General features: G+C 39.8%; 1 protein-coding gene across 11 annotated transcripts in view; it reads left to right on the top strand.

Moving 5' to 3' along the window:
• Positions 1 to 26,325, top strand: part of SGMS2 (sphingomyelin synthase 2) — a 101,153-nt gene that overhangs the window by 52,178 nt on the left and 22,650 nt on the right. For 8 of the 11 annotated variants that reach the window (XM_082389130.1, XM_082389132.1, XM_082389131.1 and 5 more), the window contains 5 exons: positions 7,722 to 8,421; positions 11,813 to 11,930; positions 17,716 to 17,869; positions 22,811 to 22,977; positions 24,449 to 26,300. In XM_082389130.1, coding sequence (XP_082245256.1) covers positions 7,967 to 8,421; positions 11,813 to 11,930; positions 17,716 to 17,869; positions 22,811 to 22,977; positions 24,449 to 24,652 — 1,098 coding nt within the window. In that variant the 5' untranslated portion in view covers positions 7,722 to 7,966 and the 3' untranslated portion in view covers positions 24,653 to 26,300. Of the gene's footprint in view, positions 1 to 7,721; positions 8,422 to 11,812; positions 11,931 to 17,715; positions 17,870 to 22,810; positions 22,978 to 24,448; positions 26,301 to 26,325 lie in introns of those variants that run through there. The other 3 variants (XR_014243647.1, XR_014243648.1, XM_082389128.1) reach the window with 2 other exon arrangements.

Raw genomic sequence — 26,325 nt, forward strand, 5'->3', positions numbered from 1 at the left:
GTTCTCTAAGCTCCTAGATGTATCAGGAATGGAGGTGGGGAAAGGGGTTTGGGGCAAGCATAATCCAGTATTTGGGGAAAATGTGTGATGTTCCCCCACTCTACCCCTTAACTCTCAAAACCTCTGATTTAGGGTATTTCCCAAAGAAATACAAAGGATTATTTAAAATATCCCCTAGTCTTTCACCTTGTTTTACAGCCCTCTTCTATCTTCAGGGTCCTGTCTGTCTGTCTGTCTGTGTGTTTACTTATCTAATCTAATCTGTTCGTCTACCTGCTCATTCCTTTATTTATTCATTTGTTCGTTCATTCTCCTTACCACGTGTTCCACATTGTATCAGGGATTGTTAAATTGTCTTTCCCTGGGTCTCCACCTCTCTTTAAGGTTCCTCTCCTGGAATCAGATCTGATCTTTGGAATTCTCCAGCCACAGATAAAAAGATGAACAGGAAATAGAAGCCAAAATTTAAAACATCCTATGAAACATTTTGCATGTCAGATTTTAGTGAAGGTACTTTATTCTATCAAACTTAGTGATGTCAGAAACAGTTGCTCCAGGCCGAGTGCTGTACCACCCTCTTAGGCTGCCCTGTGGACTGCAGATTATCCCTTCCTGTGAAATACTCCCAGTCCCACAGTTTGTTTTCAAATTTGCACAGCTAATATTTGCTCTGTGAAAATAAGTAGTATGCATTTCAACAAGTATTAAATGGTCTACCTTGCCAGTTAAAGTGATCAATTTTTTTTTTTTTTTTTTTGGTGAGAAAGAAAACAGATCGTCTCCTTTTCCTTGGGATCCAACTCATAGTAAATTTTGATGAATTCTGTTAGAAAATCCTTCTGTTTTTGGTCACTTCATATTATTTAGTTACAAGTTTATTTTTGGAGCAGTTTACACAAATTTTGTAAAACAGTTTGCATTTTATTGGCTGGTTCTTGATCCTGTCTGTAGAAAACTTTAAAATGTGTGTTATTTCCAAGTCACTGCTAAAGAAGTGCTCAGCTGGTAAGTACAGCACTTGAAAGGGATAAGCGAGCCTGGAATATAATAACAGAACATGGGTTAGTCCCTGGTTTCTAATTCTTTAGAAACCATATATCTCGATGGGCTATAGCTTTAAAAAAAAAAACTTAATTGAGTTATAACTTTCATCCTATAAAATTCATGTGTTTTAAGGATACAATTAAATGAGTTTTAGTAAATTTACAGAATTGTGCAACCATTGTCACGATCTAATTTTAGAACATTTCCATCATTCCCCCAAAGAAACTTCCAGCATGTTTGCAGTCACTCTCCATTCCCACCAGCAACCACTATTGATAGGCTGAGTCTTTCTCTTATAACAACTGGATACAGAACTATAGTTGTCCAGTCTACCTTAGCGTGAGATAGTAAATTAGTACCGAAAATCAAAACGTCTATTCTCTACCCGAGCATATCTCTTCCAGAGTTCAGAATTACAGTCATGGGTAGCTGCTTTTTCAATTCTATCTTTTTTTTTTTTAATTTTACCATTTTAACCATTTTTTAAAATAAATTTATTTATTTATTTATTTTGTATTATTTTTAGCTGTGTTGGGTCTTCGTTTCTGTGCGAGGGCTTTCTCTAGTTGCGGCGAGCGGGGGCCACTCTTCATCACGGTGCGCGGGCCTCTCACTATTGCGGCCTCTCCTGTTGAGGAGCACAGGCTCCAGACGCGCAGGCTCAGTAGTTGTGGCTCACGGGCCCAGTTGCTCCGCGGCATATGGGATCTTCCCAGACCAGGGCTCGAACTCGTGTCCCCTGCATTGGCAGGCAGATTCTCAACCACTGCGCCACCAGGGAAGCCCTCAATTCTATCTTTTAAATTAAAAAAAAAAAAAAAAGGTTTTTCCCCCAGTCCATTCTCAGAATAGTGTCACAAGCCACCTTACCCACCTGTCCGTTTCCCTAATTTAAATCTATCATACTTGTACAGATGTGGGACCTGTAATGGTATGACAAGGACTCTTTTCCATGTTACTTTTGTTGGGGAAGTATTTCACAAATATACACAATCATTTTTGAATAAACAGTGGATCTTCTTTTCAGTTTTCAAGAACTTGTTAGTAAAAATATTTAACAAATTTTATGGGTGTCTCTGAAATTAGAATGCCATGACTCACAAGGCACCCTTGTTTCTGTAAGCATGTTAATGCCTATCCATTTTAGGCAGGAGGATTTTTACAGGTAAATTAAGCTCTAAGAATGTTAATAAGGAAAAGCTAAGATGTCTTGGTCTCTGCAAAAACTTTTATAGGCATAAAACTTTTATAGCTAAACTGGATCCTGTTAACATAGCAATGTACCTATGTTATAAATGTAATACAGTGTTAGTTACAGTAATTATAATTAAATGGCAAGTATGGGTAACAGGGAAATACTTAACAGGCTCCTTCCCTCTCCCCCCCAAGAGAGGTGATTTATATATTAAATTTTTTTCTAAGTTTATATTAATTTTTGCAAAATTATGAAGATTTAAAAATGCCTATAATGTTATCTGGAGACTTTCCTATGTATTTTATGTATCTCTCTGTTTTAAAAAAGCTTATCATTGATGGTCTCAATCTATTTTTTTTTAAAATAAATTTATTTATTTATTTATGGCTGTGTTGGGTCTTCGATGCTCCGCGCGGGCTTTCTCTAGTCGCGGCGAGCGGGGGCTACTCTTCGTTGAGGTGCGCAGGCTTCTCATTGTGGTGGCTTCTCTTGTTGAGGAGCACGGGCTCTAGGCGTGCAGGCTTCAGTAGTTGTGGCATGCGGGCTCAGTAGTTGTGGCTCACGGGCTCTAGAGCACAGGCTCAGTAGTTGTGGCACATGGGCTTAGTTGTTCTGCGGCATGTGGAATCTTCCCAGACCAGGGCTCGAACCCGTGTCCCCTGCATTGGCAGGTGGATTCTTAACCACTGTGCCACCAGGGAAGTCCTAATCTTTTTCACTGACTATATTGTTGACCTATAATATGTAATGGCACTAGAGGTAGTGATGTGGTATTAAGAACAGGGACTCCTGAGATTGGATTCCTGGTTCAAATCTGAGCTCTGCCACTTTCTACCTGTCTGACCTTGAGCATCTCACTTATCTCAATTTCTTTTCTTTAAAATATTTCCTAACGTTGTTATGAGGAATAATTAGATATTACACAAGGCACAGTACCTGGCACATAGTAACATTTGCTGAGGACTATTATATTGTGGCCATTTTATTATACAACTTGACTTTTTAATGGCTTTAAGGTGACCACTGGGTTTTCTGTTTTAAGGGCTGAGAAAGCTTAATGTCTGTTACGAAACTCATCAGCTCCTTTGTTTCCATTGATCTTCAACTCTGTTTCAGGACCTTGTTTTTCTTAAGCCTTTAAACAACGCCTAAATCTCTTTCATTCAGAATTGCAGTTTGTAAATGTTAGCACCACATTGTCTTTGGTCAATGTTTAACCTCTATCTTTAACAGATTACATCTTTTTAAACATTGAAACCCACATATAAACTTAGATAAGTTTCCTTAATTTTTAAACTACATTTACATGTTTAATACATCTTATCTTCTTAACCACTGCAAATGCACAACAGGGCAACATACAAATTTAACAAGCAAAGCATTTCTAAGCCCGTCAACTGGAGCTCATGTCTGCATTTAACCTCTTCTGTGGAATGCTGTCTGTGAGCTTCAGATCAGAACTGGGAGTGAGTCACAAGTCTCACACTTGCACCTTTTTCTTCGAGCCTTGAACCTCTGTCACTTGGCCCCTTTCCCATTTTTTGGTAAACCATAACCTCTGATATGAATTACTGAGGTCCTACACCTCCTATTCAGATCTAAGTTTGTACTTAATTGGATAGTGCATCCTTCTTATAGTATTAGTATACTTGTCTCACAATTCTGTAGTTACTATATCAAAATACAGTATTAAGATGGCTATAATTTATTTAATCCCCTGTTGTTGGATATTAGGCTATTTCCAATTTGCTCTTATAAATAACTGTGTTGAAAGCGTATTTGTAGACATATTTTGTGTACATCCTTATTTCCTTGGGATAAATTCCTAAAATAGAATAACTGGGTACCATTACCCCAATATTGGTTGTATAATGTTGTCTAATATCTACTGGTACAAACCTTCTACTGCTGCCCCCATTTTCACTCCCTGATGAGCCTTAGAATCATTTTTTGTCAAATTACAGGAAAAATACTATTGGGATTATTAAGAGAAAATGACTAATGTTGTATACTAATATGGTAAGATCAAACCCTTTATGGTATAATAGAGGTGAAATAAAACATAGAAGCAAAATTATATATTTTTTTGTAATTTGACAGAAAGATCCTGAAGTTCCCTTAGGGGTGAAAAGTGGAGGATTTTTTCCACTAGATATTAGAACACATATTACACAGCTAAAATAGTGATATTGGCATTGAAAGAGCACAGCTATATACATACTTCTGTTCCTACTATTGAGTACTTTCTCTCCCCCAAATCAAGTGGATACTGAATTTTATCAACTGCCTTTTTAAACTTCACTCAAGATGATCATATCTTTTCTGTTTACATTTCTTTTTTGTACTTAATAAAGTACAAATTAGTCATTTCCTAATTTGAAACCTTCCTTGTATTTCTGGAGTAAATCATACTTAGTTCTTAAAAACAAAAACAAAACCTAGTAAAACAGTATCACTGTACTAAAAGTTTCAGAGTTTCACAGTTGCCTTCAAAAGAAAGATTAATCTATAGAGATCTTGAACTTTTAAAATATTATCTAGACTAACTTCTAGTATATTGCAATGTAAGAGAACTTGGAAATCTTTTCATCTGCTTGGCGCTCTGACAGAGTACCCTAAACAAGTGACCTAATGGTATTGCCATCCCTCAAGAGGAACTATTGTGGCTTTTGTCACTTTCCAGATCCTTACTGGTAGGAAGGTCTCACCATAGGAATGAGTATGTTGTAATCATCATCTTGATAAACATTGCATCTCAAGATTGGCTGACACATGATGAATGTGCTTTGTATACTTAATCCTCTTGATGAAACCCCAAGGAAAATATCAATCCCGCCACTAATGTTGATAAATGGGCTTTGTACTCACAGAGTGCTATTGCTCCCAGGAGCACAAAGCTCTTCAGGATTAATTATTTCAGTCTTTCTCACAGTTGTCCCAGGAGGTGGATGGCTGAACGCTTCCTCTTTAAAAAAAAAAAAGGTAACTGTTTTCTTCTGTTCTACATTCTGTGTTCTAGAACTAGGTAGCTACCTTTTTAAAGACCATCTGTATGTCCGCTGGTGGACTTGGGTTTCAAAATCAACAAGCTTCTTTCCACTATAGACACCAGGCTCGGAGCAGATGCGTAGTAGTCAAGTTGGACGGAATTTGGATAATAGTTTGGCAAGATGCTATGAGTGGCGTAGCCTGAAGTTGGTAACGAGAGACAGGCAATGGCTGAGTTAGTGCTTTGCTACCTCCATTGGAAGTAGTTGTCCATGGTGTTGAAGGTTTGTTTTTGCAAATGCCTTACTCAGGCACCTCTTCATTATACTTGTCCTACAACACTGAGCTAGGGCACTATGGAGAATCTCTGTCAGTCTTCTTTTACAGAGAGGGGCCCTGGTCCTTTCTCACCCTGCTCTGATGCATTAGTATCTGGGGGCTTTTCACAGGGACAGAACAGTAGAGAGGTGAGAGGTCCAAACTTTTTGGTACTACCTATTAGACAATCTCCATCTCTTAGTGATCCTCTGTTTCCCTGCCAGGCTAACTTTCCTCTTGCTTTCACTTCCTCGGAAATGTTCAGTGACTTTCTGTGTACACTTCTTTAGGGATACACCTAAGGCTGCATTTTGATCTAGCGATCCACCTCATCCTTCTTCGTCTTAACAATATGCCAGTCAGTCTTCTCCAAAGTTTTGCTATTTTAGTTCCGTCTCTTCAGCTAGACTTCAAGCTCTTTGGGTGAACGTTCAGGTCAGTGTTTTTTTTTTCTTCAAACTCCTTTTAATTGCACCCACATATTCCTCAGTGCTGGGACATTTAGGTGCACAATATAAACATTTGTGGTTGATCATCTATTTGCCATTCACAACTGTCAAGAAATATTGCCGGTCCATACTGACTGTGCCATTTTAACTTTTTTTTTTTTCCTTTTTCTTTCGTTAAACAAAGGCTTAGCTGTCACCACTTTGAGTTTTTCCTCCTCCCTATTTTTCTCCCCTGAAGTTACCCTGAGAGGGAGGTCTTTAAAATGCAAAGGATTGTGCTTAAGTTGTGCAGTGTACTCTGGGTGGGGACTAATTACGAGGTTTGAAAACTTCTTCAGGCGGCTGGGGTCTGGAGCGGGACGAAAATACTGCTTTCCTAAATTGACAACAGCTGGGGCCGTGTTGCTGGCACATATAAAAGCGGTGGTGCTGGTGCTCTGTGTTGTAGAGAAATCGTCACTCTTTAGAGCCTGTGGCGCTTTAAGCAGAGGACACCTTTCATCACTGGTGTCGTGGGGGGTAAGTGCCCCGAGCTGGTCCTCCAGGTCTGCATTTCTGTTGTTCGGTAGAAATTGTGGTGACTGTATCGAAATGTTGTCAGTTACTAATTTACCATGTTAGTAGTAGTGAATTATTTTATCCTTCCAGTAACGAGTAGAATTTCTCCCTAAATGGGCATAGCTAATAAGGCTTTGTGTATCTTTTCACTGTGTTATTTTGAAGGCTGTCGGCTTTCCTTCTGTATGGTGTGCATCTCTGAATATAAAAGGATAAACAGAGGTCGTGCCATGTAAAGTATCTTGAATGCATAGTTCTTGAATATGTTCTGAAAAGTAGTCACTTAAAAAGATTCCAGTTTTTAATATGAAAGTAGAAAGTTGACCATTTTGATAAATGCAGAGAATAACAATTATTCTATGCATGTAAGCAACTCATCACAGTTTTTTATGCTTTAAAGTTCATAGAAAAATCGCAGTCTTAGGAAGGAATGATGTGATCTCTGGGTGGGTTCTAGCTTATTATGACTTCACGGTTTGTAACAAGTGATAGTGTCTGATGAAGTGTTTGCATTGCTGGGTCCTGACTTTTATTTATAGAAATTTAAAAGGAATTGTTTATTAAAATGTTCCTATTTATACTGACATAAGCTCAAAAAGAGAAGAATTCCAAGATGAAACAATTCAATGTTTTATTTTTATTTATTTACTTTTTAATTTTATTTATTTATTTTTGTCTGCGTTGGGTCTTTGTTGCTGTGCGTGGACTTTCTCTAGTTGTGGCGAGCGGGGGCTACTCTTCGTTGTGGTGTGCGGGCTTCTCATTGTGGTGGCTTCTCTCGTTGCAGAGCATGGGTTCTAGGCACATGGGCTTCAGTAGTTGTGGCACATGGGCTCAGTAGTTGTGGCTCAGGGGCTCTAGAGCAAAGGCTGAGTAGTTGTGGCACACGGACTTAGTTGCTCCGCGGCATGTGGGATCTTCCCAGACCAGGGCTCGAACCCGTGTCCCCTGCATTGGCAGGTGGATTCTTAACCACTGCGCCACAAGGGAAGTCCCTCAATGTTTTATAAATAAACTCCATCTCAGCAGCTTTAACTGTGTTCGGACGATACATTTATAAAGCAAATGGCTTTGGTATTTGTTTCCTTATTTTGATAATGTTTTTGTTTTGGATGCTTGACAAGTGGACAAGCACAGTTTCTGAACATAGTTCTATTTTGTTTTTACAGGTGGGATAGTAACATCTTTGGGAGAAAGAAAATTGGCTTCCTTTCCTGAAAGCGGTGAATGTACAGCAGATGGTTGCCCAGGAGGAACACTAGTCCGATGGAGACCCTCTATGTTTTGTACTAGGAAACAGAATCACTTGTAAGAGTCCATGTTGATCTTGGCAGTAGAAGGATTAAAAAAAGTTGAGTTTCCACAAAGAACAAGAACTTTACCATCTCCTTTTTGATCTGAAGACCGGAGGACAATGGATATCATAGAGACAGCAAAACTTGAAGAACATATGGAAAATCAAACCAACGATCCTGCAAACACTTACACAAGACCTGCTGAACCTGTTGAAGAAGAGAACAAAAATGGCAATGGTAAACCTAAGAGTTTATCCAATGGGCTGCGAAAGGGCACCAAAAAGTACCCGGACTATATCCAAATTGCTATGCCCACGGAATCGAGGAACAAATTTCCCCTAGAGTGGTGGAAAACGGGCATTGCCTTCGTGTACGCTCTTTTCAACCTCGTCCTGACAACCGTCATGATCACGGTTGTGCACGAGAGGGTCCCTCCCAAGGAGCTCAGCCCTCCACTCCCAGACAAGTTTTTTGATTACATAGATCGGGTGAAATGGGCATTTTCTGTATCAGAAATAAATGGAATTATATTAGTTGGATTATGGATCACCCAGTGGCTATTTCTGAGATACAAGTAAGTAAGGTCTAACATGTTTTGGGGATTTGCCATGAGTTTATATTTTAGTGAGCTGGTGTGTAGTTAAAATGATCTTTCTCGGTTTTATCTGATAAATTCAGTCTTATCCAGGCACTTAATGAAAAGAATCAATAGAAAGATCTACAACCTTGAGTAAATCCAGTCATTATTCCATAAGCATTTATTGAGCAACTGTAGGAAAGTGGCAACTGTGTGTGAAGATGCAGAAGTACTGTGGTGGATGATTCAGACTTTGTAAATTTAAGGTGCAGTTCTAATTTCAAGCAACTTGGCACTATGGTATTTGCATGATACATTAAGAGCCTTGGAAAGGAATAACATTCACTTCATCATGCTTGTGTTATTCCAGGCTCTTGACAGGTGGGGAAAGTTGTAGGCTGGGAAGCTTTTTCTCTATTACTCATAATGTGATGACTATATTGGTCTATAGTCAATCGCAGGCTTTGAAGTTTGCCTCTCTTCAAGAGTTCTCGAATTTTACATGTCTTTTCCTTTTGCCTTTTGGCAATCCAATCACAAGAGTTTGTTTAATAAACTGCATTTAGAACTGGGTCCATGCGGTTTGGGTTTTAGATTTCTAAAGTAAACGTGCCTTCTGGTTTCCTCAAGCCATCACAAAGGAGCATTTAGTTCATTGGTTTCAGTCTTCCCATTTTAGAATAGCAGGAATCAGGAAGTGTAGTAAGCCAGGTACTTTTGCTTTGAAGATACTTAAAAATAGGACACAGCTCTGAGGTGGTTATTTCTGCTTCCCTGTCGAATTCTGATTGCTAATCCATTAAGAAAAAAGCCCCCTCAATTCCCCTTTTCTCTTCAGCCATCATTCAGATGTTTTTTCTTTACTAAGATTCTAATAATTAAATCACAAATATAAGTTTAATTAAAACATTGCCCATAAACGGAGGCTTTTGAAAGTATAATACATCCTAACATAGTCAATACACTTCAGAGTCAAATAGGGTTTCAGCAGTAATGCCACAAGATCATTTTTTGAAGAAGGAATTTACGCTATATTGTTCTTTCAATTGGTTGTTGCTTTGAGATTTGAAGAGTTCAGTCTATCTTTGCTAAAGAGTTCCCCACATGCAGGTGTGCAGTTTTGAAAACTTATTCCACAAACTGAAGTCATTCCTAAGCATTTTCTTTAAAATATTTCTCTTAATAATGTGTAAGTGAAAGACATAGCTGTCAATTGTCTTTTACTTAGTAGGGGAACTTTACGCTAAAGTTGTTAGTTATGACGTGCTTTATGCTAAAAGCAAACAGTGTAGCTGTTGAACTTTAGCGTTTTCCTTTTTAGTGTCTGGAATTGACACTGAATATAAGAGACTGCTCAGGACAAAGATATTTGCTCTCTCCTTTGTTTTAGAGCAAAGTTTTATTTGTATATGTGTGTGAAAGAGAAATTTCCCAGGGCCGGGTAAGTAGCCGGCTTCCAGCCTGCAGTACAGTCTTGGTGTATTTGCATCTTCACGTAGAGGACAGTTGTTACCTCTCTCTCCAGTGCCAACTTCGGTTTTACCATGTCAAAACTTATTTTCACACAGGCCAGCCGCATGTTTTAATGATAGCCACTGTTTGGGTCACAATCCACCAGCAAAAACTTGGGGAAATCACACTAATTTTCCTTTTTCCTTTTCATATAGAATTGGATCTTATATTTTAGTAACTGGTAGAGTAATTTTTATAACCCGTTTTGAACATTCCAGCTGAATAAGAAATTCTGGTTGTTCTCTCTCTCTCACTCTCCCTCTCTCACTTAAAACACCTTTAAAGCTATGGGGGGGAAAAAATCACTGGCAGTAGTTCTTTAAATAAGGCTGCGGAGTGCATGTTTCACCTCTAAGTTAATTTTCTGTTCTGAGTACAGCTGAACTCTGAATACTGGAATGAATATAATTGACCCATAATAATTCCTGCTTATTACTTCACCTTGTCTAACAGCATGGAGCACAATTCAGCGCTCTTTTTGAACCTGGGTTTGAATCAAAGGGAGAATAGTTTTTCACTTAACCAGATGGAAGCCCTCAGCAATGTTCATTACCTGTTCCTTTTCAGTACTAGAAAAGGCAGGGCTAGAATAGCAGGCCTTTGAAAGAAATGCCTTGCAAGAAATAGATACTTTCATCAACTAGTCAAGGTGTTTCTCTCTATATTTTGACCCCAGAAACCCTGGAATCTCCTTAAAATAGCTCTTGGAGACAGGCAGCTAAAATTGTATTTGTACATGATTCTTTAGAAGTCCCAACAGTTACCTGAATTAGACCTTGATCCATGGCAGACCACAGTCTTGGAGAAAACTTAAAATATTCCACATGCCTAAAATTGCCTGTTTTTCCAGAGGTTTTTGATCACTGGTTTTGGAAGTTTGAGAGCTCTGAAAATGGGAGACCTGGAGTAACATATTTTATGTACTTGGGAAGTTACAACCAGTAATTCTAGGGGCTTTGTGGATCCCAGCCATCTTTATAGAGCCCAGAGTTTATAGGTCCACCTCTAACTACACAACAGAATCATCTTCAGAATTCGTGATGCCCATTCAGGTACCCAAGAGACAGTGGTGCAGGTGGGCAGAGCCCTTCCCTTTGGAGGGCAGTGTGCTCAAAGCCAGCCTCTGGGAACCACTGCCTTAGACTGACGACTTAGGGGGCGAAGAGCAGGGACTAATGTTAGTCAAGACAACTGTCTTCACCGAAACATATAAAGTGAAAAAGGACTTGTGGGATTCTTTTTTTTTTTTTTTTTTTACCTCTTTTGATCAAGATTGCATAAAATCAGGGTAAACTAATCAGTTTACAGCTTCACTCTTAAATGTCCTTAAATGCACGAGGACACTTTGAACATCTTCAAAATATAATTCTCTGAAAATCTCTGTAGTCATAGACAAAATAGTTCATGCCCAAGTTGTCAGAATATTTTTGGATAGTCCCCAAATAAACCTTGCTTATATAACTTAGGTTAAAAGAGTTGTCCCATTTCCCTATGTGCCCAATGATGTCGTATCACCTTAGCTCATTAGTTAATTCCTCTGTGACTGTGGCTCGCTTATACCTCTGCTGTGTTCTCAAGAGAGGGTTTATTAATGCAGTGAGTTGACTGACAACGTAGAGAGGTTCATTGAATTCTCTGGCAAAGAGGGCCTTTTTTAGGAGTGGTAGTTGTGTAAAACCCTTAATCTATTTTAACACCCTCTCTCCGCAGAGACTCATTCCTTTGGGGCCCAACCCACCTAGATTAATTGCAGTATGTGAATCTTCAGTTCTGAAAACTGCAATTATTCTTTATTCTGTTAAACATTATTTTATGTTGCCTTAGGAGCAAAAAACCCCAGTAAACCTATTTTTCCCCATCCTTATTTTTCCTTTAGGTCAATAGTGGGGCGCAGATTCTTTTTTATCATTGGAACTTTGTACCTGTATCGCTGTATCACGATGTATGTTACTACTCTCCCTGTGCCTGGAATGCATTTCCAGTGTGCTCCAAAGGTAAGCCCCTCTGGATTACCATTTAGAGGACATTAAGCAAACAGTGATTGAACACCTGCTCTCTGTTATACATTCTCCTAGACATGTTCATATATGTTAATTGAAATCTAGCATATTTTGTTTTGCTTTAGATTTTGGGGGGAAACATTAGAATGTGTTCATAAAATTTATATGTTTGTGCATAAAAAATTCATCTTCTGCTAACTGGAAGTTACTATCGGGTCTTTTTTTTTTTTTTTTTTTTTTTTAAACATCTTTATTGAAGTATAATTGCCTTACAATGGTGTGTTAGCTTCTGCTTTATAACAAAATTAATCAGTTATACATATACAATATGTTCCCATATCTCTTCCCTCTTGCATCTCCCTCCCTCCCACCCTCCCCATCCCACCCCTCTAGGTGGTCACAAAGCACCAAGCTGATCTCCCTGTGCTATGCGGCTGCTTCCCACTAGCTATCTATTTTACATTTGGCAGTGTATATATGTCCATAACACTCTCTCACCCTGTCACATCTCACCCCACCCCCTCCCCATATCCTCAAGTCCATTCTCTAGTAGGTCTGTGTCTTTATTCCCGTCTTGCCACTAGGTTCTTCATGGCTTTTTTTTCCCCTTAGATTCCGTATATATGTGTTAGCATACTGTATTTGTTTTTCTCTTTCTGACTTACTTCACTCTGTATGACAGACTCTAACTCCATCCACCTCATTACAAATACCTCCATTTCATTTCTTTTTATGGCTGAGTAATATTCCATTGTATATATGTGCCACATCTTCTTTATCCATTCATCTGTCGATGGACATTTAGGTTGCTTCCATGTCCTGGCTATTGTAAATAGAGCTGCAATGAACATTTTGGTACACGACTCTTTTTGAACTATGGTTTTCTCAGGGTAACTATTGGGTCTTTGACTCTGCATTTTTGCCTTCTCATTTACTCATTCATGAATTCATTTTGAAAGTATTAAGTTCCTGTTATATACCAGGCACTGTGTAACAGCAATGACCAAAACAAAGTTCTCCTCCTCCGAGAACGTATATTCTCATTGAAGGATGACGACAGTTAAATGAAGCCATAACTTGTTACATGGTGGTAAGTCAGGTGACTATCAGTTGGGGAACAGTAAAGCTGAGTAAGGGTGAAAGGAACTCTGAGGGTAGGTACTAATTTATAGAGTGGTCAGGAAAAACTTCTTCAATGAGAAGGCTTTTGGGCAGCCAAGATGAGGGAGTGAGCCATGTGAATGGGGTGAGAACTCCAGGACAAGGAAATAGCTTCATCACAGGGCGTTCAGGGAAGAGCAGGGAGACACGTGTGGCTGCATAGAGTTATGAAGAGTTGAAATGATACAGCCACAGATCTCACAGGGCCTCTGTGCCCATTGTAGGAACTTGAACCTTGGTGGTGGCAGTGGAAATGAGGAGAAGTCATTCGACTCGGGATATATTTTGAAGGTAGAGCCAACAGGATGTGCTAATAAGTTGGATATGGGTTTAAGAGAAAGAAGTCAAGGATGACCTCAAAGTTTTTAGTAACTGGATCGAGTGGCCTTTCACTGAGAGTGTGAGAATGGATACTGAAAGTGTTGTAAACAGGATTTATGGTTTCTCCAGGTAGAGTCATTTCTCAAGAGAGCTGTTAATCATCTTAGACCCCAGTGTGCCCTGGTTTAAAAAGGAAACTTACAAATCATGTGCTTTCTGGGCAAGGGAATGAAGTCTATCATATTTAACTGAACACTGAGCAGATGTCCAAGGTGGAAGGAAAAATAGAGTTGTTCTGAAGAAGTAAACAGTCTCCTTCACCAAATATAGGTGTGGTTTGGAGAAGCTATAATTTTCCAAAGCCATCAAAGCAGAAAGTGTCTGTAATTAAAACAGTGTACATATTGAATTTAAACATTGACTGATTTTTAGTGAAACTAATTTAAGTCATGGTAGAAGTTCAGAAGCATAATAAACACTTCTAAGGGGTTATTGCAATGGGTTAAATGAAGAAATGGCCACAGGAAAGAAAGCAAGCCCATCCTAGTAACGGGTGAGGTTTGCAGGGATGAATTGCTATGATTACAGAAAGCATGTAAAGATTATCTTCTGTGGAAAAGTTGCAATTTTCAGAAGCCACAAGAGCAAATGTACTGCTGGATAACCAAGCTACAGATGTTCACAGTGGAAGCTCTGGGAACAGCCCCTGTGTTCAGATGTCAAGACCTAAGACCTTTTCCTGAAGCATCAGCAGGCTATTGGTGCCTGGATCGTGGTTCAGTAAAACAAACACAGATCAATTTGTTTCAATAGAGGTGATGTGGTCTTACAGAACAAGAGGCAGAATTGCATTCTAAATGTGGTTCAGCCGCTGGCTTTGAGTGCTCCTGAGATCTTTGTGGTTACAAAGCTATTAGATAATCTACCTGTCTCCTTTGTTGCTGACTCTATAGAATGCCCTTAGTGACTGAGAGCAATGACAGAACTGTGCATACTGAAGCCACTTGCTCTGGAAGGTTATCTGACTAGTCACTGATGCCTCACATCACTTGTTACTTAGTGGATGTGATCACAGAAGCCATCACAGTGATAGGCCCTTAGTCAAATCCTTGGCTCTCACAGTTTTCCAGTTGTCTTCCCCCTTCTCTATCCTATGGTTTACTTTAAGTCCTTGGCTTAACGATTTACTTCATCCCACATACCCAAGTTTTAGTTTGCAGTTGCAAAATTTGAGTTCTGAAAATTGTGTTTAAATAGATATTGACCTAGTTATTAGTACTCACATGAAATGATTTAGCTTCTCAAACCCCTTTTGCCACAGGAATGTTGGGCTGGCACAGCTACATTCCTTTCCCTGAGAAAGCTTCCCTCTCATCCTGGCCATAGAGGTCCAAAGGACTTCTCTTCTAAATTGAAGGGATGGTGTGGATGGTAAGGTTTCTGGTTTGGCAGCAGCCAAGTTGGGCTCTCTTGTACCTAATTTATTTTTGTGGGAAATGTTGTGTGGAGGTCATAGTTTGAGGAACCCTTGAGAACACTAAGCTCTGTCTGTTTTGGCTACTGTGATCAATGCTTCTCCTCCTGGTTTTCTACATCTTCAGTTTCATATCCAGGAATGGCATAGAACGGGTCTGAAAAATGAGGAAATTAAGAGGAACTAGAGTCTTTAGTGGTGTGTGATAGAGGGCCTCAATGAAGTAGGACAGAACTAGAAAATAATCTGTTAATCCCAACTCTCACTATTACCCTCCCCCTTCCCAGTTTTCTTTCCACTCTCTTTTAAAATTTCCTTTCTTGAAGTTCTGTTTAGCATTTATGCTGAGCATGATCTGACATCTTAAGATAGCAGTGACAGGACTGAGGAATTAAGAACTGAGAAAGTACAGAAAAAGCAAGAAGGAAGTCCTTCCTCTGTTCTGTGAAGGCGTATGGAATCAAATGCTATCGGAAATCTCAATACACCAACACTGCTGAAAGAAAGGGGGGAGAAGAGAATGTGTGGCAGTATTTTAGCTCCTGGTTTAATTATGCCTTTTGATCCATCTAAATTTCTTTCTAGTAAAGAAATTTAAGTGTTTCTGCCCTTAGAAAATTCGAGTATTGAGTTGGGGTGGGTCAGTGGATAAAAAAATATTATTATAGTTTTGAGATGAATGATGTGTTCTTTAAACTGGGAACACAATGGTCAGGCGGAGTGTATGTACCTTTCTATTTGATCTCATTGTTGACAGTTGTTTGTACCAACCGCACAACCAGAAATTCCTGAAGGTCTGTGGCTGATCTGATAAAGCACATGCTAGATTCTATCCTCCACATCAAGGGCTTTCACGTCATTTTATGTGGTTTGCAGTACGCCTTTCCTGAGGGGCACCTGAAGTGAGTCCTGCAACTCTGTCAACAGTCCTTAACTTCTCCGGGTATGGATCCTTTACTGCCTTCTAGACCCTGTCTTTTCAAGGCAGGGTCACCTGTTACTTGGCATGTTTGGTTTAAGGACTGTCAATTCTTGATAAAATGCACATGTTCTCTTGGTTTTGCCAGCTGGGCTCGGCCTAAGCAAACTCTTGAAGAAAAGTTGAGTTTCTTCAAAACCTCCAGTTTCTCACGCTGCCCTCTAATCCTGTTTCATGTCATTTTCTGCTGCAGAGCCTTATTCTCAACTATCACCCGATCACGGTGTGTTTGCCTTTTTACAAGGATCACCTGAATACCAGAAAGCTTTCCAGCTCCATACGATATTTTTAATCAAGAAAGTTTTAGGCAAGGAATCCTGCCCTAATTCCCATTTTACCGTATAGGATGGTTTCCCACCTGCTTTGGAGACTCAATTTCTCTCCTCCTAGACTGTCTTCTCCTCCATCTGTACGCATCTTACCCTCCTTCACCACTACACGTCTACTTGGACTAGACACTACCTGTCTACACCACCAAACAGTTTGCCACCATCATGACTGGCCTGGGCCACGCTTCAGGGGCCAGTTGCCCAGAAGGATCATCGCTGAGTATGAAAAGCACTGTATCTTACAACTGTGCCCCCGGTCCCAAGTGGAAATAGTCATTAATGGTCTTTCTATATTTCTCTTCTTGTGTATACTCTGACTCCATTTTATTTCTGAGTGTCATTCTTTGATTTTCTAAACCTATTCACTTGATATTAGACTGATGGGAAACCCTCCATCCGGCCCTACAGCGTTTCAGTATTCCATTTTCCCGTGTGTTCCATCTCAGTGCACTACTCCTTCCTGTATGCTTAAGGTTTGGGTTTTGGGGGGCGGTTTTTTTAAATACAATTTTTAAAGGTTACACTCCATTTACAGTTATTACCAAATCATTGGCTCTATTCCCCGTGTTGTGTAATGCATCCTTGAGCCGATCTTACACCCAGTAGTTTGTACCTCCCACTCCCTCACCCCTATATTACCCCTCTCCCTTCTCTCCCCACTGGTAACCACTAGTTTGTTCCCTATATCTGTGAGTCTGCTTCCTTTTTTGCTATTTTACTAGTTTGTTGTATTTTTCAGATTCCACATGTAAGGGATACCTGTATGCTTAAGTTTTAACGGGATATGAACTTTTGACTGTTGCCTCAAACTCCTGCCCTAACCCATCGTTGTTCCCCATGTCATCACGGCAGCTTCTCGGGGCTTCTCCACCCTTGCCCAGGGAGCTCTCTCCTGACCTCCTGCCACAGCACACAGGTTATTGCTTTGGAGGATGTTTTCCTGATCGAGCTACTCATTTTAAAGCTGCCAGTACATCCCTAATCCATCATTTTCAAGCCTGTTTAAATTAGTTAACGTATTGCAGCGCTTTTTAACTGTAAATGTTTTGATCAGATGTTAATACAGCTATATGCACACTTTAGGTTGCCCACCTAACACAAGGTATGAATACACTGTAGAATATTAGTAATGTGGAGTGCAGCCGAATCACGTATTAGCCATCTGAAACCCCGACCTCCCCCTGCAAAGAGGAAAGAAAGGAGCTTTGATCTTTTTGGTCCATAACTGTGGTGAAGTCATTGGTTATTAGTATTTTTAAAAGCTTTGCCCAAGGACACACCACCACTAAAATGTATTATTAGTAACATATTGAATAATTTAAAACGTATCACTAAAACTGACCAATACAATGAATAAAATCCAGTTTGAGGAGCTTCCCCCTTGGATTCTTTTTGACTGAAGTTAAAAAGAAAAAAATCACAACCTGGTGGGCTTTCTAAATATCACATAAATTAGGCTAAAACATGATTTTATCAGCTTATAAATTTTTTTCCTGATCTTCTTGTGTCATTCAGCTCAACGGAGACTCTCAGGCAAAAGTACAACGGATTCTACGGTTGATTTCTGGTGGCGGATTGTCCATAACTGGGTCGCATATCTTGTGTGGAGACTTCCTCTTCAGCGGTCACACAGTTGTGCTGACACTTACTTATTTGTTCATCAAAGAATGTAAGTAATAACTCATTCCTGCTTTATTGATTGTTGTAGTGGGCGGGATCCCTAAGCCCTGAAACCGATAAGAGTCTTTATTCTATTGGAATCGACAGCTATGGAAAGCGGGATGTGTGTGTGTGTGTGTGTGTGTGTGTGTGTGTGTGTGTGTGTTTAAATCATTTCAACCAGTCGTATGTGATTTGAACACTGAAGGAAGGCTTAAAGCTTGGCCCTGGCTTCTTGCTAACATTTAGCATGCCTCCAAAATGTCTCCCTCCTTGGTTAGTACTTCTTAAGGTATGAAAAGCTATTTTAATGTTGAAACAAAGAAGAATCATTGTTAAGGTTACTGCAAAAAAAGAATCAGTGTGCTCCAGAGCCAAATGGAAAGGACTTTTGAATGAAATTTCCATTGTATGGAATATCCATTCCATCATCCCAAATACTTTGGTTAATATTTTCCCCTTTTTAAACCTTTTTTAACGTTTCCTTATCCCACTTTATTCTAATTTCGTCACTTCCAGTAGCTTTCTGTGCTTTAATATGCATCTTCATGAAACAGTTTGCCAATACTGACCACTTTCTTCTTAGAAAGCAACATGGAGATGAGAATGTGAAATATCTCCCCATATTTACGTACTTAATTCCCATTATACAAAATTCTTGTGTATTCCAGTGGCTTTTTTTTTTGGCCGGAATAACATCTTGTTCACTGTGAAGGAGGTTGTGTTTGGTTTTAGCTGCCTAGCAGATTTCTGAGGCTTTGTATATTTGGGCCCATTATCTCAAAATCCTTTTGAAGTAGTGATGCTTCTCCCTCCATTTTTACCAAGCTGGTCGGTATTAACCTTCATCTTTAGTTCCAAGATACCCTATCCCCATGCCATTGTTCTTTTAGAGGCTTATCTCAATTCTCTTCACTTGCAGAGCATATCATGGAGGTCTTTGGGCAGAGACCAGGGGAAGGAGGCCCTTCCCCTCTGTCCTCCTTGGTTAGTCCCCTTCTCTCCCTTCTTCTCTTAGCCCGTCATTAGTCCAAACAGGTTTAGACGCATCAAGGTTTATCTTCCAGTGGTGCAGAAGTGAATTCTTGCCCCATAGACTGCCCGGGGTTATAGGTTTTAATTCTGCTTTGAGGGCAATATGACAAAGAGAGGAGAGTCTCTGTAGTAGATGAAGTCTTTTTTTTTTTTTTTGGTGACAATTGTATACCTTCTGAATTGTTTTCTTTCTAAATGCTACACACAAGCTTTGAGTTAGGAGAGCAGCATGTTAAGTGTTCGGCCTTTGTCATCCTGTCTTGACTTGAAGGCAGAGGGCCTTCTGCACCTTTCCCCATAGTTCTGTTCTTACACAGTTGGAGACGTGGTGGAGGGGAGGAACCTAGCTCTGTCTGTGCGCCAATAACTCCCCCTTAAATTTCAATCTTCTGAAATTTCTAATTTCTGATACCTAGTTACAGGTTCTGGGTGGTGGGCAGAGCGATTTATGTTGTTTATAGCTCTCGCTCTGACTTTTGCTGTGGAAAGTTCAGCAAAAACTGACCTGTGTAAGATCAGTCATTTTCCAGTCGAGAGGTTCATTTGGGTTGTAGGATCTTCTCTCTAATCTGCAGATCATACAAGCTTATAGAAGAAGATGAGGATGAGGGCCGGGAGGTGTTACATGTTAGAGTGAAGCTACTGTGGGTGGAAAACATAAGGTAATGAAGAGAAAACATCCCAGGAAACCGAGAGTCAGTTTTATAAAATAATTGAAGACCAAGTGATATTATCAATAACGGCAAATCGACATAGTACTTTTTCTGTGCCAGGCACTATTCCAAGGCCTTGACGCAAACTAACTTGTTTAATCCTTGTAGCTACCTCATGAGGGAAACACTGTTTTTCCCCATTTTTCAGAGGAAATTTAAGCATAAAGAAAGTGAATGAATTAAGCCACAGTCCACAGTTAGTAATTGGAGGATGCAGTATTCAAACTCAAGCAGGCTGACTCCAGAGGTTACGCTACCAATTTCTTGGCTCTGTTTAGAATTTTTGGAAACCCAAGCTGTCTGATCTTATAGAATTGCTAAGAAATAGCCTGGATGTATTGCTCATTGTTGTACTTTCACCTCAGAGAAATAGCAGGGCAACTTTTTGTTTATTTCTATGCTTTAATAAAGGCTGATGCAGTATGTAGAGACATTTTCTTTCCCACGTATGATTTGAGCTTGAGGTTTTTTAAATTGTATAAGTTTACATACAGCAAGGAAAGAATTACATTCTGCTTTTTCCTTTTTATTTTTTTTTAAATAGATCTCTATTGGAGTATAATTGCTTCACAGTACTGTGTTAGTTTCTGTTGTACAACAAAGTGAATCAGCCATATGCATACATATGTCCCCATATCCCGTCCCTCTTGCGTCTCCCTCCCACCCTCCCTATCCCATCCCGCTAGGTGGTCACAAAGCACGGAGCTGATCTCCCTGTGCTATGCAGCTGCTTCCCACTAGCTATCTATTTTACATTTGGTAGTGTATATATGTCGATGCTACTCTCACTTTTTCCAAGTTTTGGTGAGAAACAAAAGGGCAAATCTGTAATGCTTGATACAAACGCAACTTTAGAATCAGTTCTGTACATAAACTGGGCATTCCATGTTTACGCCCGTTTCCTATGCAATTAGGAAAAACAGACCTTCTAAATTATACCATGTGTTGTTGTTCTGAGTAAGCATTGGTTCCAGTGGTTTCTTTGAACATTCTGCTTCTAGAGTTAGATGCATCATTTGTATATTTTTTGCTTTCCTGCCTTTTGATCATTTTGGACTCTCCCTGTTTACTCCGTTGTTACGAGCAGATTTGAATTTAGTCATGAGAGTGGTTGAAAACGTGGGACCAGAATCATTTTGTGGATTAGCAAGAGAGGGTCTTACACAGGTGTGCAAATATTATCTTTGGGACTTAGGTTCCTTATAAAATTAGCCTGGAGAAATCAATGTAGCTCTTAGAACCAAATGTCTTGCTAGTCGAGAAAACTACTTTTTTTTTTTTTTTTTACCTTGCTACTACACAAAGTCTATTGTCTCTATTATTCATTGACAACTAGGGCTAGGATCCCACATAGACAGTGGAGTTCATTAATAATTGTATCATCATCTCTCAGCTCAAGGTTATCCCTGTGGGTAGAATGAGAGAACAGAGAGGATTACCATTTTGCCATTTCTATTTCAAAATAGTTTATATTAAATCTTTTCTTTGGGCCAGCCAGTGTTCTCAGTTAATGAGCAGCGATCCCAGTGTGGTAGCTCATAGAGAATACATTTTTATGTGCTAGGAGAGCAGTGCTAGGGCATCTAGCCATTCCTGAAACCTCATTTTCAATTCCACGAGTAGTAAAATGGGCCACCTCTTTACTCCCTACCTACTTCAGCTTTGCTTCTTGTGGATAAACAAATACAAAATAGTTCTGCTTTGCTCAGACATTTTGGACTTTTAAGGTAAATACCAGATGACCTGTTAGGAAGGGAAGCAGAGCTGATGTGAGGCTTCAGGGAGGGGTGAGGTCTATGGTGCTGGAGAATGCATATTTAGTGAAATCTCCAGATTTTTAACATTCAGATCCTAACAGAACAGTTATGGGGACTGTTGATCTGGCCCCCCAGGCTACAGAAGTAAGGCCTCTCCTAGCTATAAAATTCTTGGATTTCATGAGTTATCTGCCAGAACCTCGTGGCAGGATGAACCAAGCAAGAGTTGGAAATAATGAGCTGCACATTCAGGAGTAGGAAATCAGACTTTCAAATGCAAATACAGGTTTATCATCTTACTGTTCCACGTAGGACTAAAAGAGCAACAGCTATTTAATTTTTATTTGAACCATGTTTGATTTGATGTGTCATGTAAAGTTCTGGAAATGGATCTTTTTGCTATTCAACCATTCTTCCACACTTGAAAGTAAATATCACTATAAATATAAACACAGTTAAATATGAAATAAATTTTAGTTTATTCGATTATTATCTTTGTGAGCTAATAAAGCTTTAAAATAGAAAAAAGGAAACAGTTATTCAAAGAAAAGAAAAGTTATTAGAGATGAGCACTGGTTCCAGTTACACCTGTGTCATTACCACCTGTGTGGGAAGGCTGGGGGGCGTGCGATCATGTTTAACCTGCCGAGCGCTTTAGTTCTCTCTTATAGCTGATCAGTGTCATGAACTTAGCGCCCTCTCTAGGTAAGGCTCAAACCCATAAGTGAATAGGCAAGAATCCCAAGCTTTACATAGGGAGTGTCTTATAGTTGCTATTGGCAATAACAGTATAAAGTTGCTGAGAATCAAAATATTGCTAGCCACAAATACCATTTTTCTCCCCCTGCAGAAATCAAAGTAAGTTTATATATAAGACCTAAAATCACTCTTGCTTTCTCATTCCCTCCTCCACCCCACCGCCCCTTTTTCATAGACAACGACCCTTTCTTTTTCTTTTTTTGGCCACACAACGCGGCTCATGGGATCTGAGTTCCCTGACCAGGGATTAAACCCAGCCATGGCAGAGCAAGTGCTGGGTCCTAACCACTGGACCATCAGGGAGTTCCCGACAACTATCCTTTCTTTTCACTCTACTGTTTCTCTTTCCAGTGGGGTCCCTACAGGAGCCAGTATGAGCCAGTTCCAACCTAATGTGACATATTTCTGTTCTCTTCCTAATTATTAAACACTATGGGTAAGACCTAGAGTATCTAGTGTTACCAACCGCCCCAGGGAATTACTATTAGACCTGCTACCAACAGCACCCCGTCTCCCCTCGGCAACCGGAGCAAATCCCAGCCAGTTCACAGGGACTTATTTTGGGTTATCCATTTTCTCCTTCAGTGACTTCCTGGCCTTAGACTTTTCTCAGGTCATTAGGATAGACTGTCATCATTCAGTCCACCTCTGGGAATCCTATTAACTATTAATTTTTCTGCTGTCCAGATTCGCCTCGTCACTTCTGGTGGTATCATTTAATCTGCTGGCTGCTGAGCGCCGCTGGGATCATCTGCATCCTTGTAGCACACGAACACTATACCGTCGATGTGATCGTTGCTTATTATATCACAACACGGCTCTTTTGGTGGTACCATTCCATGGCCAATGAAAAGGTGAGAGCAGTGAAATTATCCTTGGATAATTTCTTTTCTTTAAATGCAGTGGACCTCTTTTCACACAGCGGAGTTTCCAGTAGCTTAATGGGAATAACTGCTGTTGCCGCCTAAACGTGTGGTTTAGGTCAGTTCACTTAAACTTATAGTAATGACTGCCTCTTAAAATAAAGAATGTCACAAATATAAATGATGTTTAAGGGTAAAAATGCTGTATAATTATAAAGCACGGTGTTTTACTAATTTCAGCTAATTTATAGGAGAATTAAAATTGAATAAAAGTTTAGGAACCTTCTCTGTGGAAGCATTGTTGTGCAGCTAGGTGAAACATGCCCTGCCCTTTTGAGGAAAAGACAGCAACTATTTTAAAAGTCAGGCAAAATGAGTAACTGATGAAGAAGTGGACTTTGTACATCTTTTGGTGATACTGTGCTCTCTGGCTTCCCTTCTTATCCTTCCTTATTTGTTTCTGCAGCCTCCTGTTCCTAGATGACTTTTTTTTTCTTCTCCCATTCATTCTGAAAGAGCTGGCTCAGATGCCATCTCTTGTGAGAAGCCTTTCCTAACTACTGCTCTCTGCCTCCAGTCCCAAGATGGAATGATCCCTTCTCTGTGTCTTTCTAGCCTTAGTGTATGTCCTTGGTGTTAACAGAGTTAGTCTGCGTGCCATGACTTACTTATCTTGGGATAGTCCTGCCATATTGTCTGATGCATATAATGTTGGGAGAATTTGTGAGCAACTGAAATATGTAGTTTCCTAAGGATCTAAATCCAATTCTCAGTTAGTGGTGTCCACTAATAAATGCCCCTCCTATGGATTAATTTACTTGTCTCTGTGGCTCTGTTTCTATTTTGTCGTCTCCTATTTCCATCTTCCTTCTTCCACTTCCATCTAGATGTCTACTGACACCAATGAACCAAAATCTTCATCTTTCCCCTTAAATATGCTCAACCTTATGAGCTCTCCTTTCACTCTTCCATCTTCCTTGACCCACAGATCTGAGCACTGACATATCCTGAAAAATTTTCCTCCTGGAGAGCTCTCCCTCCCATTCTTGAGTCTCTGTTCTTACTGGAATTGCAGGCAGAAGATTTGCCTGAGAACTTCTCTGGTGGTCCAGTGGTTAAGACTCCGCGCTTCCAATGCAGGGGGCGCAGGCTCGATCTCTGGTTGGGGAACTAAGATCGCACATGCCACAGGGCACGGGCAAAAAGTAAAAACAAAACAAAACAAAACAAAACAAAACAGATTTGCCTGAGCCACAGAGAGGGAAAGAGTGGAGGGGGTTGGAAGTGTGGCCAGAGTCCTGTCAGAGTTAGGGGAAAGGAGCGAAGACAAGCATTGCCTTGCGATCCGGATTCTGCTGCTTTCCCTGTTCAGTTACAGCAAATGACAGTTTAATTAAGTAACAAATTAGGATGCAAGTTGTGAAAAATATGTCTCATTTTACTTTTTTTCTACCTTTTACAGAACTTGAAGGTCTCTTCACAGACTAATTTCTTGTCTCGAGCATGGTGGTTCCCCATCTTTTATTTTTTTGAGAAAAACGTGCAAGGCTCAATTCCTTGCTGCTTCTCCTGGCCACTGTCCTGGCCTCCTGGCTGCTTTAAATCGTCTTGCAAGAAGTATTCACGGGTTCAGAAGATCGGTGAAGATAATGAAAAATCTACCTGAGGAGCAAAACAAAGGCATCAGCTCTTAGACCAAAAGAGTTATCGCTGTAACCAAAGGTATAGTTTTGTTTTTGTTTTTATTTTAGGAGAACTGATTGCTAAATGAAGCAGACCAAATTTTGTGCAAATGATTAGAAAGATGAACGAAGTATTACCCTTTGACTGGTTTTTTATTCATCCTGAGAAAGTTACATTCTCCTGCAGCTCTTCATTCATTGGTGACAAGCCCTCAAACTGGGATTTTACTAATGAGCTTGTTAAAGAGGTGCCAAAGAACATACTACTTCTTCCCTCATTCTTTCTCCTCTAAAGCTCTCTACTTGAGAATTTTTTCAGGAATTTTTTTCCCTCCGAGGTCAAAAGAATTTGTTAATGTTTTAAATAAAAATCTGGATATATACGGCTACTGTGTAAATAGAATCACCTAATGTTGACAGTGATTTTTAGCCTTAGGCTTCTCAGCGAGGGGGAGATCCATGGGTTGTGAGTGAACTTCAGGTGAACTTTGTTTTTGCTCTGTCAAGGGGAAGGTCAGGGTCAGGTCTGGGAATATGTGCTGCTGCTACCACCCAATGTACTATATCACTTTCACTTTTTTTTTTTTTAACTGATACTTTTATAACTTAAAAAAAAGAGATGAACTAAGTAAATATAAAAGTATTTGACACACCCCACAGATTTTACATGTGTGTAAATATTTCATTTTAAGAGCTCTATGACAGATATACAGGAGACATGGGGCTGCTTATGCTAACGAGGAGTCCTTCTGCTGTCCACCTGGTAACTTTGCACCTGTACCCCCAGAGCAGTCAACAGTGTAGCACAGGCTGAACACACATAGCTGTATGAACTGATGCTCATGCCCTGTGGGGAACAAGCCTGTGTTTCTCTCCCAGGTCACGCCCTGTGTGAGATCTGCTTTAGAGCTGCAAATTGGAACTCAGAAATACAGTTGGTCACATTTCACTGAAAACCATTTCTTCCTAGTGACATTGTGCTTTCTGGAAAAACCAAGATGGAATCCAAAAGTTTAATGCATCCTTGCCTTTTAGCAAGAGACTCCGTTTCTTATGTACTGGTCCTAAGGACACATACCACAATTGAGTAATTTTACTTTGACCCTAAAATTGTACCACGGTGCTGCACTATAATCTATGGTTGGAATTGGTGTGTTAGTCGGTTACAGCTACTCAATAAAGGGGGATAATAGTTTCTAAAGTTCTTTCAGGTGATGCAAAAAAAAAAAGATGGATTTTTAAATATCTGACCAGATGTAGTGCATTATTTAATGCTGTTGAATCTTTTGGATAATTCTTGGCTTAATTTCTTTAGACTTCTAGTAACCCTAGGAAAAATTTGAAGGTCACAAAGTCATCAACACAGTCAGAGAGTGGAGAGGCCAGGGGGGCTGGTAGGAGGCAGTTACATGTATAGTGAAGGTGAAAATTTCTCCCCACTTAGAATGAAAAACATCCCTAAATTTGTCATTGTAAACAAGTCGGCCTTGATTCGGTACACAAAATTGACCTTTAAATTGTTGGAGAGGAGCACAATACAGATCTGTTCAGAAGGGTCATCATCCTTTGGTGCTAAAATTCTGTATATGTTTTCAGTATGGCTCTTCCTCTGTGTAAAAAAGAAACACTAAAGGTTGAATTCAAAGGCAGAAAGACG

The sequence above is a fragment of the Balaenoptera borealis genome, assembly GCF_965194805.1.
Source record: "Balaenoptera borealis genome assembly, chromosome: 4".
Lineage (NCBI taxonomy): Eukaryota > Metazoa > Chordata > Mammalia > Artiodactyla > Balaenopteridae > Balaenoptera > Balaenoptera borealis.